The sequence below is a fragment of the Aphelocoma coerulescens genome (genome assembly GCF_041296385.1).
Source record: "Aphelocoma coerulescens isolate FSJ_1873_10779 chromosome Z unlocalized genomic scaffold, UR_Acoe_1.0 ChrZ, whole genome shotgun sequence".
NCBI classification, from domain to species: Eukaryota; Metazoa; Chordata; class Aves; order Passeriformes; family Corvidae; genus Aphelocoma; species Aphelocoma coerulescens.
This window is the reverse complement of record NW_027184085.1, coordinates 27,809,063-27,835,382: the sequence shown is the minus strand read 5'-3', so window position 1 is coordinate 27,835,382 and position 26,320 is coordinate 27,809,063. Positions and strand designations below refer to the sequence as shown.

Sequence of the window (26,320 nt, the reverse complement as noted above, 5' to 3'; positions counted from 1 at the left end):
CTTGCTGCATACTAATAGCATAACCAACCTGATGAAGTGGTGAATGCACATGTAGAATTCATTCATTCAAAGAATAGTCCATCTGAGCCCATAACTTACTCTATCACTTTTCATTTCATAATCCTTCTGAAGAACTCTAGGTGTCTGCAACATTCATGTTCTTATACTGGAAGAGCTGTCTTGAGTTCTCCCCTGATACCTCTGATAGCTCATGGTATGAAATTACTAAGAGGTCCACTGAGGCCAGTGCAGAGGTATCCCTCAAGTGCATTTTTGCCTATCATCACTATTCAGCTCTCAAAACCACATTTGCCAGGACTGAGCCTCTGGCCAAGGGTAAGGCCAGCTCCAGTAAATACGGAACTCTCAGCTCTCCTCTGTTATGCCCATGCAGAACTGCTAGGTGTAAGATCATGTACCTTATTTTCAAGTAGAGAACTGCTAATAGTATCTTTCTTCACCCACTGTGAATTTGTATTTAGGACACCTGTCAACAGTCTACAAAAAAAGCCACTCCTTTTCCTTCTTGGACTTCACTAACTTACTGACTTGGGTTCTGCTGACATAAAATATCTTTAAGTTACCTTATTTGAGTTAACTTCATTTGTATGTATTTGTTTGGCTCAACCTTAAATTTGGAACAGCATTAAAAATAAATGTCATGCAATGGAATGGCTGCATCTAGGATAACCCTCCACGAAGTACGGGAAAGAACAACCTATAATAAGAGATTTTAAAAACTTTTTCAAGCAGAAGTTACAGAATGTATAAGGTATGCACAGACTATGAAATAATTTTCAGATCTTCTTTCCTTCTTATGGCTTGATAGCAGTACCTTTCAGTTACTGCTTCAGACTGGATGTTGGCTTATAAACACCAAGGTATTTCCAGAAAAGAATCAGTAAATATAAAAGGATCAGTAAATATCAACCTATTGAGGTACACGACAATCTATATATTTTAGAAAATTTAAATAAACAAACAAATTCTCTGAGACTCATTAACTGTATACTTACAGCTGGTGGGCTTTTGCTTTTGTCAATGTAGGTGAAGAGTTCATACAAGACCACACCAAAGCTCCACACATCTGAGGCCACAGAAAATTTGCTTTCTGTCAGAGATTCTGGAGCATACCTGCAACACACAGTACCAGGAAAATTGATCTCCTTAACATGTGTAAATTTGATTTGGGTATATTTGTTTCAGTAAGACATATTTCTTTTTCATGAATAAGTATTCTTTACTCATAGATATTAGCACATTCTCATTTCCTTTCAATACCTTAAATTAGTAACTTTTTGTTTAATAATAGTTAATTGGTTTTGAAAACCAAATCAAACCCAAACAAACAGTTACTGATAACTATAACCAAGTTTGATTTTTTTCCCAACAAGACTGTAGATATATTTTTATCTGTAGTGCAAGTAAACAAGAATTTGATGTAATAAGATCTACAAGGAAAGACAATTGTAGCCTTCCATCACTTTCAGTGAGCTTTGAACTGTGTTGCAGGCACTTCTGGAATTAAACTACATCTCCATTAACATCTACTAAGATGCCATTTTGTATCATTTATTCTTTAAGTAAACAGGGCCTGAGTCAGAATTAAAATACAGTCTAAAATCAGATGTATGGAATAGCATTTTCTTTTGGGGTCTATCCAACAGATCTCAGCTGGAAGACATGAATGACCAGTGTTTAGGGAACTAGAAGGCTTAAAAATTTGAAAGCATCCAGATGAATAGGCCATTTTAGATTTCCTTTATCTCTAAATAAGTTTTCTGTTGGATACTATTTCCTTTAAATAAGTACTTTCTAGGGTTTTGTTTTGGGTGGTTTTCTGCTTTTTTTTTTTACATATGTTGGAAAGTAGATACTACTCTGTGAAGTGATATTATGCATGTGACTTTCACAGTGCTGGAAAACTGATGAGGAGCTTTCAAGTAAGAATTCCACAACATGCAAAACAAATTGGATGAAATGGCAAAAACTGAAAACATGCCATGATTTCACATGCCAAAAAAAGACTTACCAAAAAATAGGACTTTCACCAGGTTCTTTCACTTTGTAGTATTCTTTGTCTTGTGGCAAGACTTTTGTCAATCCGAAATCTCCAATTTTAACTCTGTTCTCATTTTCCACCAAGATATTTCTTGTTGCTAAATCCCGGTGAACATATCTTTTTGTACCCAGATATTCCATGCCCTAGGTGTACAGGTTACAAACAGAACAGGAAAAGAGTTATTTTTACCATTACATGGCTGCACTTTCCCTAAGAGGATGAATTAACCTCCAAGTTAAAACCAAAACCAGGTTTGTCTTCTTTGAGGAGTTAAATTTTTCCAAGCTCAGAGACTTCCCTTAACCGGAGGGAGATAGACTGAGCCAAGTATTTTTTGATTATGTAGCTGGATAAAAGTTACAGCTCCTTTCTTGTGCCCAAATACAGTTTGCTGGTGTATGCAGAGGGAAAACAAAATTTGGGCTAAGCTACACAATGAGGATGAGAAGCACATGAGAAGAGTGTCCATTTCCATGAGAAGACCTATCCATTTCATTTACACTTTTTTCTTCTTTTTCTGCATCTTCTTTCCTGATTGCTTCCATGAAACTTTGTATTATGTATGAGTCCTTGAATTTGACAGCTATTCTCTGACTGTATTCCCAACTGTGTGCCTTGTATGGACCATTATTCACCAACACAGTTCTGCTTATTGTTATATTTTCACAGATTGCTGTAACAACAGTGGTCTGAAGCCATGTTGTCTTTTGTTGCTGATGATCCCTTCTTACCAATGCACCTAATTATTTTCAGTAACAATGAAATTTGGAAGAAGCCAGTGTGTGTAGTGGCAGTACTAAAACAAGAAGGTCTTGCTTAGACAGTAACGAAGGATTGAAACTGATGCTGCACAATGTCAAGAGATACCCAACTTACACGTGAAAGGAGTCACAAAGCATGTTGTCAGTTTCATAGTTTTATAAGAAAGCATATCCCCCTTTCAACAGAACAGAAAAGTTAAATTACACTAATAGCATCGGTGATCTCAAAAGTTCTGAAAATCAACATTACACTATTCATGCCAAAAGGCTTACTTCTCTAATTTTTTTTTTTTTTTTTTTTAATGTGAGAAACTTCAGAGTTCGGCTACGAAGTGCAATCTTTCAGATTCTAGTACTTCCCAGCACCACTGGGTGGCATCGCTGTTCACTCACAGACCATTCCAAAGGTGTGCAAAAATGCCCCATTCCTCACGGCCAATTATCCACTGCCATAAATACCAAACCTAACATCTTCAAAGTGAGGCTTCTGTGCTTCTGGTACAAGTAGCCTATGAAAATGCTACAGCTTTTTCTTACTACGATGTACTGTTCTGAAAACAGCCCTAACGTTTGATGATAGTAGCTTTTCTGTTAGCCTGGGAAACACCTATTCTAAGACAGATCTTGAATTGAAATAATGCAAATTCTAAGTGGATATCATAATCCTGTGGCACTAGTCTAATAAAAGAGTTTAAATGTGATTTCAAATGTTTCTGTCTTTAAAACTGGGTTCTCCAGCAAGGACACCTGAAACACTTACAACATTAAGAGAAGGAAACCCCTTTCCCAGTATAGCAGCAAGGACCCAAACACAGTGAACAACCAAACACATTCATCTCAGGTACGGGCATGTCTTCATTTCTCTCATACACTTCAGAGGAGAGCAGCAAGGCAGAGGTAGAAAGGTTTCTGATCAAAACTCCCCAAGATTACACAGTGACAGAAATGCACAGCAGAAAGATGTGAGATGCTGAAAGAGCAAACACTGTAAGAAGCAAAACCAGCTGAAAAACGAAACATGATAAGCTAAATGAAGAAAAAGCATTCAGATCAGGTACTCACTATGTTTATAATTAAGTTGTTTTGGAGTAACAGAATGGCACAGATTAGAGTGAAATCTTAAAGCAATCTATTATAACCTCTACTTTGCAGGACATACAGCAGCAACACTCCAAAGCAAGGCACATACACTGTAACTCTCAGATTTTGCTTTCCTTAGAAGTGAAGACATTTCTTTAAGAGCAAGTTCTAAGCAGATTTCCCACATTTTCATACTGTTTGTCCCCATGGTTTGTCATTATCAAAGCAGGATGTTTTTACCACTTAAGTATCTGCAGACTGCATATTTTAGCTCCCTTTCTCTTGCCTGGTGCTTGGTACTTATGAAGTATCTTACCTACCACTTTGATTTCTCACCATCCTAAAAGAATATTCCAATATTTTGGAAGTTCTTTTATATATGTGTATGGACACACACACTAAGATCTGTTTTTCTTTGTAGTTTCTGAATACAGTTCCTTTCCCAAAGATTTCTGCCATTGTCTGCACAGCTAGCAAAGGCCAAAATTCACCTTCCAGTCCTCCCAACAGATACCTCAGATCAGGGTCCTGAGACATGTTGCCACTGTTGTTTCACCAGGCTTTGAGTGAAAGTCTGAGGACTTCTATATTGCTTCACAGATTCTTATGAGAGTGCACAAGGCCAGCACCTTGAGGTCACAGGCTGAGATGGACACAGAATAAAACAGCCAAATGGCTGCAGCCTTTGTGTGTTCAAAAATCCATGTTGTACCTTTCTTCTGTGAAAGAGCCAGTCATCGCCCTCATAGATAGTACTTTGCTCAAGCAGAGACTCTTCCAGGTCTCTGCTTGAACAAAGATTGTTTATAGTGACTTACCAGCATAATAACAGTAATTTTGTTGCAGAAGTAAGTATGAGATAATTTCTTATGCCTGTTACTGGAGAATGACTTCTTGTTTTGTAGACAGATCAGAGAGCTCTTCACTGTTCTGAACTGTTGGTCATATGTTCAATCCTTTCTCTCTGCAAAAAGACTGACGCTAACATTTTTTGTTTTCCCTCATTCCACACTGCTTGCCCACCAAGGACCTTCTCATGGAGACTACCCACATTGCTGCGCTTCAGTGAAGCACACGAATAGGTGAGATAAGCTGTTAAGGGTGCAGCATTCCTCTGTACATGCAACAGGTGCAGCAGCTAAAAGGTTAGTCCAGTGTCAACCATGAAACCAGCAAGCTCTTTTCACAATGTGAAAGTTTGAATGTCAGAAGATCTTGGCTCTGGCAGAGACTCTCCCCTGATTCTTGTCAGACCTTTTCTGTCGATACTGCAGAAGCTAAGTCTCAGGATCTTTAATGTGGCAGGGCACAATTACCAGACATAAGAATATCTGTGGCAACATACCCTAAAAAATATCCTCATCCATCCTAGGGTGATGAGGAAGCTGACCGAAGAGCTCACCAAGCCACTCTCCATCATTTATCATCAGTCCTGGCTCACTGGGGACATCCCAAATGACTGGAAGTTGGCCAGTGTGACACCCATCCACAAAAAGGGCCAGAAAAAGGATCTGGGAAACTACAGTACTGTCAGGCTCAGCTCGGTACCCAGCAAGGTTATGGAACAGACCATCTTGGGTGTCATCACACAGCATCTACAGGACAGCCAAGGGCTCAGACCAAGCCAGCATGGGTTTAGGAAGGGCAGGTCCTGCCTGACCAACCTGATCTCCTCTTATGAGCAGGTGACCTGCCTGGTGGATGAGGGGAAGGCTGTGGATGTTGTCTGCCTGGACTTCAGCAAAGCCTTTGACATCGTCTCCCACAGCATACTCCTGGCAAAGCTGGCAGCCCACGGCTTGGACAGGTGCACCCTTTGCTGGGTTAAGAGTTGGCTGGACAGCTGGGCCCAGAAAGTGGTGAATGGTGCTGCAGCCAGTAGGTGGCTGGTCACTAGTCATGTCCTCCAGGGATCTGTGTTGGGCCCAGGTCTGTTTAACAACTTTATTGATGATCTGGGTGAGGGGATTGAATGTACCCTCAGTATTCATGGACAACACCAAGGTGGAGGGGAGTGTTGATGTACTGCAGGGTAGGAGGGCTCTGCAGAAGGACCTGGACATGCTGGATCCATGGGCCGAATCCAGCAGTATGAGGTTTAACAAGACCAAGTGCCTGCACTTTGGCCACAACAACCCCAGGCAGTGCTCCAGGCTGGGGACAGAGTGGCTGGACAGTGGCCAGGCAGAAAAGGACCTGGGGGTGCTGGTGACAGCAGCTGAACATGAGCCAGGGTGTGCCCAGGTGGCCAAGAAGGCCAATGGCATCCTGGCCTGTACCAGCAATAGTGTGGCCAGCAGGACCAGGGCAGGGATTGTCCCCCTGTACTTGGCACAGTGAGGCCAGACCTTGAGTACTGTGCCCATTCTGGGCCCCTCAGTTTAGGAAGGACATTGAGCTGCTGGAGCATGTCCAGAGAAGGGCAACAAGGCTGGTTAAGGGTCTGGAACACCAGTCCTGTGAGGAGCAGCTGAGGGAGTTGAGGTTGTTCAGCCTGGAGAAGAGGCTCAGATGTGACCATATCACTGTCTACAGCTCCCCGAAAGGAGGGTGTATCCAGATGGGGGTTGGGCTCTTTTCCCAGGCAACCAGTGACAGGACAAGAGGACACAGTCTCAAGCTGCACCAGGGGAGGTTCAGATTGGACATTAGGAGGTATTTCTTCACAGAAGGGGTGACTGGGCACTGGAATGGGCTGCCCAGGGATGTGGGAGAGTCACTGTCCCTGGAGGTGTTTAAGGAAAGACTGGATGTGGCACTCAGTGCCGTGGTGTGGTTGACAAGGTGGTGTTCAGTCATAGGTTGGACTTGATGATCTCACAGGTCTTTTCCAACCTAGTTGATTTTGTGATTCTGTAATCTTATGTAACCTACTGTTTCCATGTCTTTGATGTAGGTATTGGGAAAAGAAATTAAAAAATATTGTTGGTGCATGCCTTGGGGGGGGGGAGGGGTATGGTTGTATTTTTTATTTTTGTCTCTCTCCCCCTCACCCCCATTTGTTTTTCCTTTTCCCAAACATCTAAACATGCAATGAAATCTCATGTGTCTCTAGTTTCTTATATCTAAAGCATAATTACAGAAAAAAACTAGGGAAGGCATAAGCCCTCTTTCTAAGGAAAATGAGATACCACAAGAAAGATCAGATGTTTGTACTGCTTTTCAGGATTTTATGAATGATGTTCAGTACCAAATAACTTATTACAGGTTTGGGCACTTCTATGGCTGCTAGCTCTGAATACAGAAATCTTTGCTCTTACTTACAGTTTCAAGTAAATATATATAAGTAAATATATAAGTAAGTATATAAGTAAATATAAAAATATATATATAGGTTGTTATGGTGTTTATTTAGCAGAATGTCAACATTCTGAAAATTCTGTTATAGAATGTCACGGACAGGTTGCCTGAATGAGTATATTAACTCCTACAATATTTCATTTCCAGTCGCCTTAGTGACAAAAGAGAGTATATTCCGCCTCAGTCAGCAGATAGGCCAGTCTCAGCATCCTGTATTTAGATACTCAGAAGTTATGAATATATATTGCTACCTTTTTTTAGGGTTATGTGGTGCTAGCAGCCCAACAGCATTATAAAAGATATACCAAAACAACAATTTCATTGAAAGATGTATATAATTTGAAATGTCCTACCTTGCATATCTGAGATGCATACAGCAAAAGCTTCTTGTGGTCCAGCCTCTCCTTGTGTTTCTGCAGATAATCTCGTAAACTTCCATACGGTAAGTATTCCATAATTAATCTTAGATTCCTACGTCCTTTTACAACAATAATGAAAAATGCAAATGTAATATTTTCTGTAATTTTCCAAAGACAAGTTTTTAAATATAAGTATTTTAAAATATCTATCAATAGCCATAATACAAAATGGACTTAACACAAAAATATTAATTTATGATCTACATCACTATGCAATTTTTCATATATTAATTAACTTATTATGCCACTTATTTAAACTCCGCAACAATGTGGATATGCTTGATAAATTAATGTATCACTAATCAACATCATCTCATCAATACTTCAGCTACTGTTGCTAAGGCAAAGTAGAAGTCTGTATGTCTGTCTTGTCAAGACGAAACTCAGAATGGCAAGTGATACTGACTTGTCACCAATTTTACCATCTTTCAAAACAGCCCGATTTGGAACTGAAGATTATTCTTTTTACAGTAAGATCCCGGGCAGAGGTAAAACCCATGCTTTACTTCATCATCTTAAATGGCATCATCAATTCACTCAAACAGATCAGTTTCTGAAACTTTTTCCTGTATACTCTTTTATTGTATAGGCTATACAAAAACTGATAACATCCACTCTGAAATATTACATTGAGAAAAAAAACAAGAACAGTTGAAAAATTGTGCATTCTCCCACTTAAACCCTAAATTATTTTCTAGGAAGACTTTTTTGCTTTAAAAGAAAGAAACTGGGCAAATAGTTGAAGTTATTCTCTAAATTAATCAAATTCTGCAATGAGGTGACTGAATCAACATCCACCTTGTACTGAGATGTAGTATACAAGAGACATTACTTCCTTTATTCTGTACTCTCTAAGTCCTGGTAAATTTAGGACAAGTCAGTGACTGTCATAAACACTACCTCTCTGAATTTCTCAGTATGCATATTTAGGTGTATTCAATATACTAGTATACATACCTGCACTGTAGCATACTCCTTTGTATTTAACGATGTTATCATGCTGCAGAGATTTAAGTATTTCAATTTCTCTTTCAAAGTCCCTAAGGTGCTCTTCAGTGCTATGTTGCAGCTTTTTCACAGCAACCACCTCCCCAGTATTATCCTGCAGCGGGTCATACCGGCACATTTCAACACTGCCAAAATTTCCCTATGTCACAAATGGAAACACTTGGGAATTAAAAACATGCCCACACCATTCTCTCTTTGTGTTTCTTAGTGTACATGTTTGTTCATGTAGAGTGTAGTTTTTGTTCAGTGCTCACTGTACTACGCATTAAGATGATGTGATTAATTATTTAAGTGAAATGCCACAAAACTTCCCTGACAGAAAAAATGCAAGATCATGCGTAACAGTTGCAAAAGAAACATATTCCATGAAAGGACACAGACAGAACAGGAAACAAAGACAAGGAAAGGTGGTGATGTGTATCTATTTTCTATCTTTCACAAATTTCCACTTCCACTGGCATAATCCTTTTCCTGCACTCGCATAAATCCCTCTGTCTTGGTTCTTAATTCTGTTCTTTTTCTTTTTGGCTCCTCTCCCATTTGTTTCAATGCTCTGTTTTCATCTCTTTCTCAATTTATATTGTCTTTTATCTTCTTTTATGCAGCCATGACCTACCACTCTGTTGTTCTCCCTATGCTAAGCTATCACAATCAACAACCAACCATCTGCAAACAGAAGTAGTTCTGCTACTTCACTTTCAGGCTGCTTCAGTACTTGAAGCCAAAGGAATATATAACTAGCATGTAAAAACCAAATAAAACAGCAAAGAACCATTCTAGTAAAATAGTGCTTGGTGAAGATCTGCCAGCTGCACTTGTTTAGCTGTCTAGGTATGCTTTCACACAGCCAGGCTGCAACGTCTTAAAAAACTAGTAACCAAATGCTGATTTCTAAAGGCAAAAAAGTTCAAGGCCTACATATATCTCAAAACATATATTTTCCTTTTGAATTTAGAGACTGTATATTCAGACTTCTCAGAATATTCACGCACAAAACCCCCAACCCCACTAGTTTTGTGCAAGACTGCTCCAGAGTGTTGTTAATTGAATATCACAAGTGTGTATATATATCTGTATATCTATGTATCTATAGATCTATCTATATAAGGATTATGTCAGGCAGCTCTTCATTACTGAAAAATACTTTAGCCTTTTGGTGTGACTGGATTCATTGTGGAGGTCAGCTAATTTTCTTCTGTGTAGGGATACTGTGAAAGTGAAAAAGGAGCACAGAAGGAATGGCACACGTTGCTCAGATATGACTGAAATTCACAACTTCTAAAATAAAAGTTTCACTGTAAATAATGTATATGTGGTCATCAAAAGTCAATTGAAAACCATAGTTATTTCCTAAACTATTACAGATTTTTGAAACATCTTACCTTGCCAAGCTGCTGCAAAAACTTAAGATGTCTTTCTTCAAATTGTGTTGGGTCCCGATCTTCAAAAGCACCAGAAAACCCAAGTGCTCCAATTCTCATATTTGGCAACATATCACTTTCTGTCAATAGCTCATAATCTGAGAGGCAGAAGGAAGAAGGGAAGAAAGGGAACAGAAGGTAGAAGGCACAGAGTAGTGAACAAGAGAAGGAATAACCTTATTACAGTCATGGCATGTTCTACTTTTGTTTGGCATACTTCAAGTTCAGTAGAATATTGACAGCCACCTTTATTTCTATATAGTAATTTGCAGTCAAAGACAATGAGGTATTGCAAAAAACATACTAAAAAGAAAGTGAACCAGCAGGAATCAGCATTCTTTTTGATCCTGTTGTATCACAGACTCACCTGGAGTGAACAAACTATTCAAATCACGTATAATTGCTCTAAAAGAAGGCCTGAAATCTGGCTCATAATCCATGCAGTTGTTTATAAGGTTTGCAAGTTCTGTCCAGTTGGGGGCAGGAAGCTGGTGCCTATCTTCATAAAACTGTAGTTTCTGGAATTAAACCAGTAAGTAATTGTACATTTTACAACCATGAAGAGTTGCAGCAGCCTTAACAGTCTCACCAGAGTAGCCAAAAATTACAGCTCTAAACCTAGACTCGTTATCTCACCAAAAGTACATCTAACTGATTTTCATCAAAAGCAAGGCTGGTATAATTTAGAGTGATCAGTTCAGAAATTTCCCATCAGTTACTGGTGGAAGATAAGAAGATAGAGAAAGATGAGAAAAATGGTGTCTCCTTTATTGGTAATTTCATAAATCTTCAACTGGATAGGTCCAGAGGAAAATTCTACTGACCTATGAGCTGGCTGAGCTGTGAAAAGTTTTGTGAGTATTACAAAACAATGTAGGGCAATTTCTGAAATACTTAAGATATCTATAAGCTAGGTCTAGGTAAACCTTGGAGATTCTTGTAAGAGCTGATTAAAATACCTGAGAAACCAGATCAGGCTTTATGGGAAGGTTACAGTACCTTTATTAAAAATAATACTACCACTATTTTTCTATCATAGTGAAGTATTCTTTTTGCTTCCAACTAAAGAAGCAAATACATATGATACAATGTTTTTATGGAAAACGTTTCCCCTCCATCTTCTGCCGCTACCTGAGATAAAAGTTAACATTTCTGGTTTAGCTAAAACAGTAGAACTGTTGGAACACACAAAGTGCTACTGCATTTAAGATGTTCAGTTACTAGAATGTCAACTAAAATCCATGCACACTTTTTGTTTAAAGTGATACACTGCTGCAAGAAAGCAATAAAAATATGAACTAGATAATACTGAAAATTCTGTACTTTGTTCCCCTAAAAATCAAAACGAACAACATAAAAACAAACTTCAAATAATCTCTTCTGATTATTATCTACAAGCAAAAATGTCTTTTTCCTACAGTGGTCATAGGCCACACCACTGCTGATGTGGTTACAACAGCAGATGTTCTAAATTAGAAATGTTCAAAGAATTGGTATGACTGCAGACCCAGTAATACTTACTCTTGAAGAATCCAGTGCGCTCAGTGGTTTGTCTCCTCCACTGCAGATTTCCCACAAAGTGGTACCAAAACTCCATTTGTCTGTAGCTAGGCTCAGTTGTTTGGGATTCTCAATACATTCAGGAGGAACCCATGGTATTCTCTCAAGAAGAACTGCACAATCACACAAAGGAAACTTGTTAAGATGAATAATAAAACAAGAAAATTCCCTAACATTTGGTAAAAATTACTTCAGTATACATAGGTATTTCACTCTGTAATGTACTATTGATACTTTTCCAAGTATCTGTTCCCACCTAAAAAAATCAATTTATGGAACACGGACAAAAATAAAAACAGTATTTGTGAATCAGAATAGAGGACCATTAGTTTTACTGTAAACTAAGCCTAAAGGTATAAAATTGCCTTAACATAATTTCCATGTTACATTGTTTCTCTGATTTCTGTATTTCCCCCAACGTTACCAAGACTTAATGGCTACCACAGAGAACCAAGATGTCAAAGAGTAAAAAGTACTTTGATAGTAGTTGGCATATTATGGCACAGCAAAAGGCACCATGAAAAAGAGTTTTACACTATCTGATTTTTAAGCTATTGCTACTGACTGTAGTAACAAATTAAAACACTGGATTGTACTGATTCAGATTTAGAGCTCCTTAAAATGGTATCTCATAAGAATAATGTAAGCTTCACATTAAAACACAGAGAATTTAAATAGTTTACTGGCAAATAATGACACTGCATTAATTATAGGCTGTTAGATACATTATTTCTTTAGACATCTATAAAAGTACCAAGCACAAAGTGTTTTTATAAGACAGAAAGACCACAATAATAATAGTAAGGTTACTTCCACCATTCCATTAGCATAACAATCTTGCACACACTTTCAATTTAATTAATTTTACTGTTTATAAAGCATTGGAGCAGTCTTAAAGGTGGATGATAATCCAATATTTTTAATATCATCAACTAACTCCAGGTATTCACCAAGAAATGCACTGAAGATGATTTTAACTGCCAGTCAGCATTTTCAAAAGTGCATTTGTTTTCACTTCTGAAAGTTCCTGCAAGCCATAAAATACTTGATCAAGGACACTAAATTCAGCAGCTATCTGCAAAGGCAACAGGCTATATTATACACTTACAATATAATATAACAACAGTACTACCAATGAAAAGACATGGAAACTGAGAACAGCGGGGAAAAAAGGTCACACAATTGAGAATTTATTTCCTGTAATTATTTGCTAATAAAAAAGATACACTCAAAACTGCTTGGCTAGGACTATAGAGATAATTATAAAATGACAGATAAATCAAGGAACTTACTATAACAGAATTATTTTAGATGGTGGTCAGAAAAAAACCCCAACCCCCAACTTATTTTTTCACGTCAGAAGCAATAAAAAAGAAAGCTAATGCAAAGACTTACTATCTCTTGGCAGAACTGTAATACTGATGCCAGGATCACTTAGCTTTATAAATGGAAGGTTTCCAGACTTCCTGTCTTCCTCTCTGATAAGCAAGATGTTTTTTGCACAGACATTCCCATGAACAAGGCCTTTATCCTCCTATAAACAGAAATGCGTCTTTTACATACTGACAAAAGAAGTCTTACTGTTGAAGAGATATTTAAAAACAAGTACTGTATAGCATGAGGGAAACACCAGCAAATAAAATAACAATAAAATTAAGTTGATCAAACTTCAGGCACCTCACTAATTTCTCTCAAAGTTACAGTTTTCAGCCAATTTTCATTATCTTCCTGAAGTCTGAAACAACTTGATACATGTTAATGCAGAAGAATACTCATCCATCCATTTAAAATTAATGTAAGAACATTTAAATTCTGTTAAAGGAAAGACTTATCTAGATATCCTGTCTTGAATAATGGCCTTTGTGTTGAACTAGAAAGACTCTAAAGTTGAGACCTAATGCCCAAGAAGAATGCACTAGGAATGTGAGGAGTACAGTGTTTTCCCCTCCCAGTGGTTAACACCATGAGGAAATAGTTTATGGTCAGCTTCATGAGCTGAGGTGGGAAGTCCAGAAAGGACTGATTTGTGGGAGAGGCAGGGGGAAAGCATTAGTGAAAATCTGTTTGTATTTCATGCTGAAACGTAAAGCATGAAAAAAGAATGGACATTCAACTACACTTCGTGCAAGACACAAAGTCTGTCTATGGGTATCTACTAAATAGCTGGTATATGCCCAACCTATTATCAAACACCCTCCAGAGTTTCAAGAATTCAGGTCATAGCTCAGCCTTTCTACATGCATTAGTCTGAATCACTTGAATTCAGCCAGTAACAAAACCAAACCACTTACCAGAAAATGCATGGCTAATGCCAGCTGTTTGGCTACTTCCAGCTTCCACAAAATATTGATATTATTTTTGTTCTTTTTCAAATATGTGTCCAAGGATCCAAATTTTACATATTCTTGCACAAGGATGTCTGATTCATAATGATAAAGAGAGTTACAATTAAAACCAACAACAAATAATGAAATTTCAGGACACATTCATGACTCTAGTACTACTTCTTTTTTGATACCTTTTTGGTGATCTAACTTTAAGGTTCAACCTCTGTGGTATCTGAGTATTGCCAGAAATACTCTTATGTTCTTTATACTTCTTCAGGGTGTGGAAGTTCACCTGATTTCTTCTCAAATGCAAAGTTACTAGATTTAATCTTTTAGGTTTAATTATTTAGATTTAATCTTTTACAGATTAGGTAAAAGTCAGTGACCATCTTTTCACCCTCACCTGAAAGGCACAATAACGTAAATGCTTATGAAGCATAGTAGTGTACAGCACTATCAATGCGGTAAGCTGAGTAACATTCAAGTAATTCACTTCATAGTTGTTTACAACCTATACTTACTGAAAAATGCAAGGCTTTATTGACAAAAGATGCTTTTCTCGAAAACAGACAAGTATTTGCCCTAAAATTGTGTATATGTATATGACATATGCCCTCGTGCAACCATCTAGCAAATAACTCCAGAAACAGGAACTGCTGTCTTCATGACTTTCAACACAAGAACTTCAAATCACATGACTGAACACCTGCCCTTAGCTGCAAGATGCTCACACTGGAAACTACCAGTATTATATTTGGCTGTAACAAATAAACAGATTTTTAAACAAATTCATATTACAGACAGCAAACCCTTTTTTTTTTTGCAATTATGTGAAACAATTTTTATCGAATTTGTACATCCAAGTGTGTAAACCACAGAACCAGTAATAGCTGGTCTTCCTACTTCTTAGTAACTGCCTCTCCTTAAACTGTAGTAAGTCTCCTGCCTTCAGAAAGAGAACCATTTCTAGAGGGCAGGTGTGATCTAAAGGTGAAATAAGTAACCATATACCTCTTTCATCAATTTATTTTCAATTATAAACTTGATCTACCAGAAATTTTATATATAGTCCCTGTGTGTGGTACAATGAATAAAACAGAAAAAACCTCACGCGGTTGTTTTGGCACAAATTCTTGGCCAAACATACTGCTGTGCCTTTTCCAGCCTCCTAAGAGAGGTAATTTCTGATTACAGACATAAATTATGACCACAGAATCCACCGTCTCTTTTGGAAATTCTTTCTCCCTAATGAAGGGATAATATGCCCACACAGTTATTACAAAATGCTTCCCTTCATACGAATTTCTAAATTTGTATGAAAAAAAATGAGTTTAGGGCAAACTGACATTTCAGTCCAAAGACTGAATGAAGAGGAAAAACTGTCAAAGTGAGATCTAGCAGTGTCTATTTTAAAAAAACACACATTACCATATGACAACCATCCAAAATTAAGATTTCATTACAAGATGGTATAAATGTATTTCAGGTGTTCTTAAAAAAAATCTTATTAATACATAGTCACAAAGCAGTAAGATAAACTGAAAAGACATTCAACGTTTGCAGACAACGCAAAGATTTTACTGCTGCTTCGTAGTGTGTTTGCTGAGTTACACGTTTTCAGAATCATGTTTTCAGAACGAGACCTCTAAACGAAACTTCACAAAGTTGTATTTGTGCTCACAAAGTCAGCATGTGTGGAAAAGGGTGGCAATGTCTGTTTCTAATCACAGTAAATGAAGATTTTTCTGGGTAGCACAGTACCTCCCTTTCTAGCTAACCACAGCTGATATGATGCAGGGCTGCAATTTTTCTTGCATTTCAAAAGCTCATTTCAGAGGCACAGCAAAACTGATCTCAGATAGTACAGACATGACGGAGTCATTTATACAGGTTACATTCACACTGACTGTACTTGAAACAAGTTTTCCCTTTTCTTTGTTTTTACTATTAACTAGTTCTCAGATACCAAGACTAATACTACTGCAATGTGAACATGTATTGGCTGTCCAGCTGGTGTTGAACTTGGGTTGTTTTGTTCATTTTTTCCCTGGTTTTACCCAAAAACAATGTCAAACGTTAATGAGAGATTGTATTAAAAAAATTGGTACAAAAAGATAACTAATTTCTACTTACTCTCTTCTCCACAGACGCAGACTCCATAATTTAACACCAAATGTTTGTAAGAAAGTTGGCTCATCATACTTGCTGCTTCAAAAAAGGACTTTTGGGCAGGAGAGGGAGATTGACAAAGAAAATATATCAGTGACAACAAAGCCCCAAAATTCTAATAAATTTACTAAAACCATTTTAAAAAATATTTTAACTTCCATCTCATTGCAAAGACCCTATGTAATATATTTTATATTGTTTGCTGTTGGTTTGTGTTTGGCAACTGTTTCTTGTTTGGTTGGTTTTCATTTCAGTTTTTTGGTTGTGGAGGGTTTTTTCTAATTTTCTTTTTCTAAGTAACAGATAGTACACATTCCAGATAGGTTAATGATCTCTTTTCTCTGCAGGCACATGTATCCCAACATTTTAAAAATAATCTTCTTTTTCCAGTGTCAGTTAAGTAAATAAAGTAAACTGAAGGCAAATTCATCATACACGACTCAGTTTCTAATTTAGTCCACCATAATGCACTATTCAGTTTCACAATTTATTTCTTTGTAGCACATTATTTAGTTAAAAAAGTATTATGATATTCATCCATTACTGCAAGACCTTTTCCACCTTTGTCAGGAAAGTTTCAAATGCTTTTATTTCTTTCTTCCTTTTTTATTCCATTCAGTGGCATCTCCACCTACACTTGTGTACTGATTACTCACCCAACAAACCAAAGTGAAAATGAGAACATTTTCCTCCAGGTGACTATATTTTTATTTCTATACTGAGCTTTTAGTAACTGATTCATACTTAACTTTAGAACATAAATATATTACCTGTGTTACAAAAATTATAGGTTTTTTTTATTGTTTTCAATAGTCCAAGGTGTATGCCTATACTGTTTATGAATACCAGCCATCTGAAATGTCTCTTTCTTTTTTACTTGTATTTTCATACAGATTTATCTTAAACAATTGAAAAGTTCACTAAATAGTGTAGTGATTCTCTTGGCTTGCTGTAAACATAGCTAGATAATTAGAAATTTGAATAAATTACATAACATAATCAAATAAATAATAAGCAGTATATGAAGTATATATTACATTCCTATAATAAACACTACTACATCTTGTGAAAGTCTTAAAAATTAAATTCTCACATACACAGTCTTGGGCTCAATTACACTACCAGTTCGTTATTTTTTTGCACAAAGGCATTTCAGGTCTGCTAAAAGCTTCACTCAAAAAATGAGGTGTCTCAGTGATTAGGGGTGAATCAATGTATGGCAAGCTTTTCTCATACATAAATACTTCTGATTATTTGATTTTACTGGAGAATCTGAAGACAGTCTACCCAGAGGAAGTGTTTTTCCATAAACAGTGGTCCCTTGTCTGTAAATAATGAATCTACTGGTTAAGACAATCCTGTAGCAATACCACCTCTCCCCGGTACTTTAATTGTATAAATTAACTGTTCTCCAGTTCTCAGTGGGTAGCTCTGAATTCTCTCACAGATGGCAAGAACGGGAAATAAAGTACAAACGTGTACTTCCCAAAGCCAGTCTCAAATCCATACTCCCAGTGTCACAATTCCAAGCATTAGCTAGGTTCAACATACAACCCCCTACCATATAACAAATACTCATTTATGAAGTAGATGGGTAATGCTCACGAAAAGAAAAGTAATGCTCAGCATAGCATGGACAAATGTTATGTAGCAGTCAACAATCACACCAACCTCAGAATAGTTTCTGTGCACTTTATCCAGCACCTTTAAAAGAACTTCAGTTTGATGGAGCTGGCCATAGTCTCCCACTTCTTTCCTCACACCTCTGAAAATCTTAGTAAATGTGCCCTGTCCAAGACTCTCCTCCTAGGAAGGAAAGGATACAGATAGAAAAAAACATCAAAAATATCTGCCTGTTTTAAAAGATATCTTAAAAAAAAATCCTAGCATAAGCATATGCAAATCTTTAGAGGTGTGCTGGCTGTAGAGTTCAGCTGAGAGGGAAACGAAGCAACTATATCAGAAACATCTTAAATTTTTGCTTGTTTTTTATTGACTACTCAACGATCTCAGAAAATAACTAGCTGCAAGAACCAGAGAAGAAGCAATTCCATTAAATCTGTATTTAGACATTTCTAGAAGAAAACAACTGCTACTGCAGTCAAAATGATGCTTCTCAATTATAAAAAAGAAATTATTTGCATTACTGGAAAACAAAATAAATTTTTTTCCACAACTCTAAAGAAAGATTACAGCAAAATCTCCTAGCTCAGGTAAGATTCTTTTAAACACATACTGAGGTTTTTAAAACTTGGTGCGTATTAAACCCAACTTCTGCAGTGGAAAAAGCAACTAATGGACTTACGAATATCAAGTCCTCATTACGGATTTTGTGAAAGACCATCTGATTGACATTATTGTGTCTCTGTAGTGTAGGTGATGAAGGTACCTCAGAAACGCTATTGCTTCTGAAGACTAGGAGATTTGATTTATCTGGGAGAAGAAAGAGGGAAAGGAAAACCAAAGTAAATTTGTAAAATATAAAACTAAACCAATATCATTTCAGAAGGATTATTAATGAGGGGCTGCTAATTCAACACAAACAAGATATCACACTGAGATTAGTTTATTTTAAAAGCCACACAGTATTTAATTTAAATCAAGTCTGATATTTTCTAATCAGCGAAAGCATTTAGGTTCACTCATGAGTTTTATGTTTTTTAAGCATTCCTACTTTTGACAAACATTCTGAAAACATTCCTACCTCCTTTCACATTTTAACTGCTGCAGTATTTCTAGTAACAATTAGGGACAGAAAACAGGATGTAAATTACCTTCTTTTATATTACAAAGTAGAGCAGGTCTGATACTAAAATTAAATCTGAAAAGTCTACCTTTGTGGCTATCTGCTCACATCCATGATTATATTTATTCAATAAGTTATTATTTTGATGCATATAAATTTTACGTTTCAGTGGAACAATGTTACAAAATTATTCTCTGTTATGTGCATACATATTTACTTGTTACATCTTTTCTAAGGTTTTTAATCCATTGGCTATTTTCAATCACATTTGAGAGAAGTAAAAGTTATATCAAATAGTCTGTTCTGACAAGTTTTTCTTTAAATAGGGACTGATAGAGACAAAGATTAATATTAACTGTAAGAAGTACACTTAGAAGGGCAGAATTTTAAAGATTTCATGAAGGAAATAGATATTAATATCAAAGGTAGGCAAAAGAATTAAATGCAAATTCCAGAAAAATCCAATCCTCAGGCAGGAGGTCCATTCCATGTGTATTTTTCCACTGTTAAAAAGAAGCTGAAACCACACTGCAGACTTGGCATAAGGCAGCTAAGATCAACAATGACAGAAATTCACGGACACTGTTGGTGTCCTATGTTGCCTATGGAAGTATTCTCCGTGATAAATAATCCATTTAGTAGCTCTTTCCTTCTCAACACATGAAAACACTTGGTGGAAGAAGAAATGCTGCTGCACCCAATCCACTGCAATTAAGAAACCAGTTTTGCTTCTAATCATGAAACTGGCTACCATAATTACTTCTGGAAGACTATCTTACACCAAATTAAAATTTGGCAGACACTTGAAGACTATGACTAAGAAGATGAGCAAATAGGTCACTGAAATTCAAAAAATCCCCCCACAAATATATCACAGAAACACAGAATATTCTGGGTTGGAAGGGACCCAAAAGGATTATCAAGTCCAACTCCTGACTCTGCACAAGACCATCCCCAAGAGTCACAGCACATGCCTGAGAGCATTGTCCAAACACTTCCTGAACTCTCTCAGGCTGGTGCTGTGGCCACTTCCCTGGGGAGCCCATTCCAGTGCCCAGCCACGCTCTGGGTGAAGAACCTTTTTCTGATATCCAACCTAAACCTCCCCTGACACAACTTCAGGCCATTCCCTTGGGTCCTGTCACTGGTCACCACAGAGAAGAGATCAGAGTCTGCCCCTGCTCTTCCCCTCACAAGGAAGCTGTAACTGCAGTGAGGTCTGTCCTCAGTCTGCTCCAGGCTGAACAGACCAAGTGCCCTCAGCTGCTCCTCACACGGCTTCCCCTCAAGGCCCTTCACCGTCCTCGTGGCTCTCCTTTGGACACTCTCCAATAGCTTTGTATCTCTCTTATCCTGTGGCACCCAAAGCTGCCCCCAGCACTGGAGGTGAGGCCGCCCCAGTGCAGAGCAGAGCAGGACAATCCCTCCCTTGCCCGGCTGGCGATGCTGTGCCTGATGCCCCCAGGGCACAGGTGGCCCTCCTGGCTGCCAGGGCACTGCTGACTCAGGTTCAACCTGCCACAGACCAGGGGCACCAGGTCCCTTTCCACAGCGCTGCTCTCCAGCATCTCATTCCCCAGTCTGTACACACATCCAGGGCTGCCCCATCCCAGATGCAGAATCTGACACTTTTCCTTGTTAAACTTTGTACGGTTGGTGATTGCCCCATCCTCTAATTTGTTGAGGTCTCTTTAAAGGGCCTCCCTGCCTTCAAGGGTATCAACAGTTCCTCCCAGTTTTGTATCATGTATCTACCTGAGAGTCATTTAGTATTAACTTATTTTTAAATCTTTAATCTAGACGTTAGAAAACTTTCTGCTTAAAAATAATCTCTTACCTTTTGGTTTTGGAGGACAGCATTTGATGAACTGGAAAATTATGCTGTCTGAACGGACAGTTTCTGTCTGGTAACAGGTCAAGAGATCCTTAAGATTACTAAAACTCCTCTTGGTTCCACTAAGATTATATTCCCCGTTCTCATTCTTCGTAATTAAGCAGTGCTTATAATCTGTAATACTGTCACGCTGCAGAAAGTTTTCCATTAAAAATAAAATTGATTAGTGTTTAATATTTGAAAGCTTATTTAAATGTATAGCACTCTACTAATTAATGAAAGAATGCTTCAGGAAAATATGATCATAACTTGTTATTTTGTTCTCACTATGTAACATATGGATTCTGAGAAAACATGACTCTACTCCCATCACTGGAACTAGTATGTTGATGCTAGAGAAAAACAAATGTTAATGAAACTTGAAAAGATGGAGCTGAGAAAACAGATAATGGAACCTGGGAAAAATCCTTCGGAGCAATTAATGAAAGCTTATTCATCCTGACATGGGGTTACATCAAAACAAAACTCTGTTGGAAGCAATAACCCTAATGCTTACACTCCTTGTTTGTTTGGCAGGCATTTGGAGATCTCAGCTGTACTGCTGCTTTCCCGTCATCTCCAGTACAGTTCTAAGAAACTACTTCCTAATAGAGATTTTCAACATGCACTGAATTATTTTTACAATGAGTCTTGAAAAGATACCATTAAACATTTTTAAACAAGCTGAGTTCTTACTGGTGTTTTGTGGTCTTGTATTTCAATACTGCAGGAAATGTTCCAGCAAATTCTGAATATAAAAAGCCTTCCAATGACTTGCACAAGACTCAGAAAAAGGGAAAAAAAGTTGTGGTGAAGTCACTTAAAGGCAATAGTAGTCTTCTGTTGCAAGCTTGGCTCTCAGCTTTGCCTCTCTAAGCTTGTTCAGGAACTGATTTCTTTGTCTACAAAATTCCCTATCAAACATACTTCATTGACTGGACATAACATTTCTCCATTCACACATCAGCACTACTTGGTCATTTTCAGAGATGTACTTATCTCTGACAGTATTAGCAAACTTATTAGCTTGCTGTACACCAGCAGGAAAATTCACGTTTTACCCTCCCTAGCTAAAAACACAAAGGTAGCTCTGCTAATGTAATTAAAGAGAAACCCATTCTTGAAACAACACCATGCAATTACTTAACAGCAATATTAAAGCATTATATTATCACCAGTTGCAATGTCACAGAGAAGAGGTACATCTGGTTCTCTGGCTGCGTGAGAACCATATGCACTTACAGGGTGGCTTTCTCTCTAGCTAACACCAGATGTACCCAGGAGATTTGTGTTGATGTAATAGCTGTCAAATAATATGGCTGGCCCAGCACTGGGGATGGGGACAGGACCCAAACCCAGAGGAATCTGTGAAGGAGACACTCTCAGATCATCAAAGGCTGTACACTCAATCTAATGAAGCCCCAGTTGTGAGGGGAGAGGAGGTGTGGGGAAAACCCAGGGAAAAAACTCAACTAAAAACCTCCAAACTTTAAAAAACAACAGAAAACCCACCAAACTGCTCCATCTCCCAAATATTTACCACAGTCCCAAGATCCACGGTACTATCTCCAGAACTCTTAAACTCTCTTCCCTCGGCCTGTCTTGGCCTCCTAAGCATGTGGTATGTGCATTAGCAATTCTATACCAACTCTGATGTATCTCACAAGACCCTGAAAGTTTGCTGGTCTGACAAAAGTAGCTATAGAATATACACATCAGACAAACTTTCTGAAGGGAAAATTCAGAATAATTTACTGAACATCTCAGGCTCATTGTTATATCACAACAAAGATTAAATAGGCAGTAAGAGAATACAAACCTCTATAGCAAAGGTAAGGAAGTACTTTTTAAAATCTTTGGGACTGCAGCGAAGGACGTAGAAACCAGTCTGATTACCCGCTTTCTTCAGTTTACTGATAGCAAAGTCCATGCTACAGTAAAAAGAAATGTTTAATATTGCATAATTTAAAAATTCAGAAATATCAGAGGTTGAGTAATGAGCAACATTAACAGACATCTAATATAACAACAATTCAAACTTTCAATTTTGTACAGCTTTCTTTAAGTTAATATCTTTATTTTCCAATATATAGAGTGGTAAAGAAAAGTATGTTAAAAATTTTTAATACTGAATCATCACAATTATTTATCCAATGAGAAATGTTAGGGGCTAAAAAATCTATATTCCCCACAGCTTATGATATGGTTTTTGACATGCATTATAAAAGAAGCTATAAAAAAAATTGCATAACAAATCAACTAAAATTAGCAAAACAGTGTGGGTGAAAAATGTGTGTTTAACTAGGAAAAGGGCTAACAAGAAAGAAGAGCTGAAATAAAACAACACTCGTTACAGTAAGAACAAATTTCCTCTTAAGCCTTGCTAACTATTTCTATCCATATCAAGGAATGATCTTTCCACTTAACTTTTGTAACATGTCAAGAAGGCACTGTATTTTGCAAAGTGAAAAATAAAGAGGAAAAATATAAAGCATTTTATGTTACATAAGTGCAATAAAAAAATATTTTAAGATGCCTACCACAGCTGACAGACTACTAAAGCTCATCTTCCAAAAATGATATCACATTGTTGCATTACTGGAAAAATACTTACAAAATTGGTCCATGACAGTTGCTTTGGATATTTTCAAGGACTGATGGTGGTGCTACTTCTTTACAGAGATAATGATGGGCATCCGCTGTTAATCTGTAATATCCATCAATTAATGATACAAAGGAGAGAGCTTCTCTTAATGATTGAAATTCAGCCTCCTGTTTGATCGCCAGAGAACAATGGGGTGTGGGGGGGAGAGAGAGAATTTCAATTTTTAAAAGGCAACAGAAAATTCCTGGATATGATAATGCTATAAAAGATATGCATATATGCGCACATTAAAAACATGAATAAAAACAGTTTTTAACTGATATTAGTATGTTCTACCTTCTTTCTATCATTCAAAACTTGATAGCAACGTTCAGTGCTCAAACCCAAACCAAACAAAACTGAGAAACTGTGGATGCCTTATCCCTGGAATGGGCTTTTGAGCAATCTGCTCTCATGGACTGTATCCTGACCCATGGCAGGGGCGTTGGAACCAGATGATCTTTAAAGTCTCCCCAACTCCAACCATTCCACGATTCTGTGAAATCTGCCATAAAAAACCCCTTACTCTAAATATATGAAACAGCAAAGGAATGCCACTATGAAAGAGTATTTGAAAAGGAAAAACAAGTAGATGCAACTCAGCATCCAGATACCTACTGCACTGTAATACAATGTTGTTCTTTTTCCTAAAGGAAAGCCTTTACTTACCAAAGATCTGTATGTTTGCCTTCAAGTAGAAAAGAAAAATCTCTAGGAAAGTCCCTGCCTGAAAACTTAACTACTAGTCAGCAAAAACTGGCACTCCGAGCTGGATCATAAATAAAAGATGAGCTTTTACTACTGTGAAGACAGATACAGTGGACAGAAGGCACGGAGAAAAACAATGTGGTCAAAGGAAAATGGGTGTGAAAAAGGTCTTATGCACAGTACGCAGAACAGATAAAAGCAGAAGAAAATTAAATCCATCTGCAACAACATATTTATTGCTGCAAATAAAACAAAAATAGAGAAGCATTTTCTGAGTCACCCCTAGGTTTCATTCAGTAGTCTAACCCAACAGAACAGCCTTTAATATGTGTTTGCCTATGACACTGGAGACCCACCTAGCAGCTGAACACAATTATTTGGCAGTTTCTTTGCTAGAGAGCAATAAAAAAACCCTGGTGTTTTTGAGCAAGTGTCAAGAATTTGGAGCCTTCAAACTCCTTTTTAAGAGGACCTGGAAATAACTGCAGCCTGTGGTACAGACCAGGGTGAGGCAGCTGTGCCTCTGCAGCCCACAGAGGTCCATGGTGGAGCAGAGACACACCTGCAGCCTGGGAAGAACCTTGTATCACAGAAGGGGGGTGTGACTCAAGGAGGCTGTGACCCCATGGGAAGCCTACACTGAAATATACTTCTTGGCAGGACTTGTGGCCCCATGGGCCACCACGGACCTACAGAGCAGTCTGTTCCCGAAGAACTGCACCTTGCAGAAGAGACCAATACGGGAATAGTTCATGAAGAACTGCAGCCTGTGGAAATGATTCACATTGGAGAAGTTCACAGACGACTGTCCCCCATGGGAGAGACCCCTTGCTGGAGCAGGGGATGAGTGTGAGGAGGATTGAGAGGTAAAGACAATATGCCATGAACTGACCACACCTCCCATTCCCAATTCTCTGCACTGCTGAGGGGAAGGAGGTAGAGAATCAGGAATAAAGTTGGCACACAGGGAAAGCAAAAGTGGTGGGAAAATGTTTTTAAGATTTATCCTCATTACCTTATTCTGAATTGATTGGAAACAAATTCAGTTAATTTCCCTGAGACAATTCTGTTTTGTCCATGGCAGTAATCAGTGAGTGCTCCTTAAGGACAGATCCTGATACGGACAGATCCTTATCTCAACCCACAAGCCTTTCATTATATTTTCTCTCCCCTGTCCAGCTGAAGAGGGGAGTGATTAGAGCAGATTTGGTGGGCACCTGGTGCTCAGCTAGGGTCAGCCCACTCCACAACTCTGCGACAGTTATACCTGCTAGAAAACCTGAGTCAAGTGCAAGGTTGGAGTTAACGCAAAAACTTTTTACATCTGTGTATAAGATAGTTTCTGAAAGATCTTCTTCAAAGAATTGTAAACAGTAAAAGCAATGACATTAATTTTATCCTGATACTTATTTTATTTTATCATTGCTTCAGAGTATTTTGAAGCCTTTTTCAATGTGTTGGTCTCTAGCAGGCAGCTTATCAGGACACCATGGAAACAGCACACTTGAGAACTGAAACCATGGACTCAGGTTTAAGACTAATAAACAAAAGAACCAATCTGTGTCCCAGAAATTTTCCTCACATATAAATGTCTACTTCAATTTCATTCCAAGCATACAGCTTTGAATGCAGAAGAGCTTTAGTGTTCTGATACACCACTTACACTGCTGATACGTGTTTAGTTTTATCTCATGCTTAATTAACATGGTCATGGATTATACAATACTATGCGAACAACAACCACACAGCCTGCTCAAAGCAGTATCTATTTTAAAGAACTGCAACCAAAGTAAACAGACCAGGTTCTTGCTGTCTTGTTTGTGAATGGTGACAATTCTTCTCTCACTGGAGCCTTCTTGGCTTGCTTGTTTAATGCTGACATCAATGATATCAGGAAAATCACAGTATGTTTGTAAATCCTGCAAACAAATATTATATAATTTCAGTAATAACATAAATGGCAATTTAAAAGCCTCATCTATTTGCAGCATTGGAATTCCCACAACTCTGAACTCATAAGCTAGCAACAAAGAGGATTATAAAACCTTAAACACGCCATTACAAGCAAATAAAGGATTTTTTTCTTTATGGAATCATCACTATGAACATAAATTAAAGAACAGACAGGGATTCAGGAACTGTGAACATTAATATCCACATATGGGTTTGGGTTTTTATAACTGTAGATATTTCCTTGCTCTGTAGTATTTTGTGAACAGTGGAACATTTTGATCACTTTTTT

General features: G+C 37.8%; 1 protein-coding gene across 11 annotated transcripts in view; it reads right to left on the bottom strand.

Moving 5' to 3' along the window:
- JAK2 (Janus kinase 2) overlaps nucleotides 1-26,320 on the bottom strand; it is a 95,986-nt gene that overhangs the window by 8,902 nt on the left and 60,764 nt on the right. For all 11 annotated transcript variants that reach the window (XM_069001702.1, XM_069001708.1, XM_069001698.1 and 8 more), the window contains 16 exons: nucleotides 25,878-25,997; nucleotides 23,341-23,498; nucleotides 22,546-22,657; nucleotides 20,691-20,877; nucleotides 18,413-18,540; nucleotides 17,779-17,913; nucleotides 16,072-16,159; nucleotides 13,903-14,030; nucleotides 13,007-13,145; nucleotides 11,573-11,724; nucleotides 10,419-10,569; nucleotides 10,013-10,149; nucleotides 8,580-8,769; nucleotides 7,557-7,681; nucleotides 2,033-2,205; nucleotides 1,017-1,134 (listed from right to left, as the gene is read on the bottom strand). In XM_069001702.1, coding sequence (XP_068857803.1) covers nucleotides 1,017-1,134; nucleotides 2,033-2,205; nucleotides 7,557-7,681; nucleotides 8,580-8,769; nucleotides 10,013-10,149; nucleotides 10,419-10,569; nucleotides 11,573-11,724; nucleotides 13,007-13,145; nucleotides 13,903-14,030; nucleotides 16,072-16,159; nucleotides 17,779-17,913; nucleotides 18,413-18,540; nucleotides 20,691-20,877; nucleotides 22,546-22,657; nucleotides 23,341-23,498; nucleotides 25,878-25,997 — 2,241 coding nt within the window. The remainder of the gene's footprint in view (nucleotides 1-1,016; nucleotides 1,135-2,032; nucleotides 2,206-7,556; nucleotides 7,682-8,579; nucleotides 8,770-10,012; nucleotides 10,150-10,418; nucleotides 10,570-11,572; nucleotides 11,725-13,006; nucleotides 13,146-13,902; nucleotides 14,031-16,071; nucleotides 16,160-17,778; nucleotides 17,914-18,412; nucleotides 18,541-20,690; nucleotides 20,878-22,545; nucleotides 22,658-23,340; nucleotides 23,499-25,877; nucleotides 25,998-26,320) is intronic.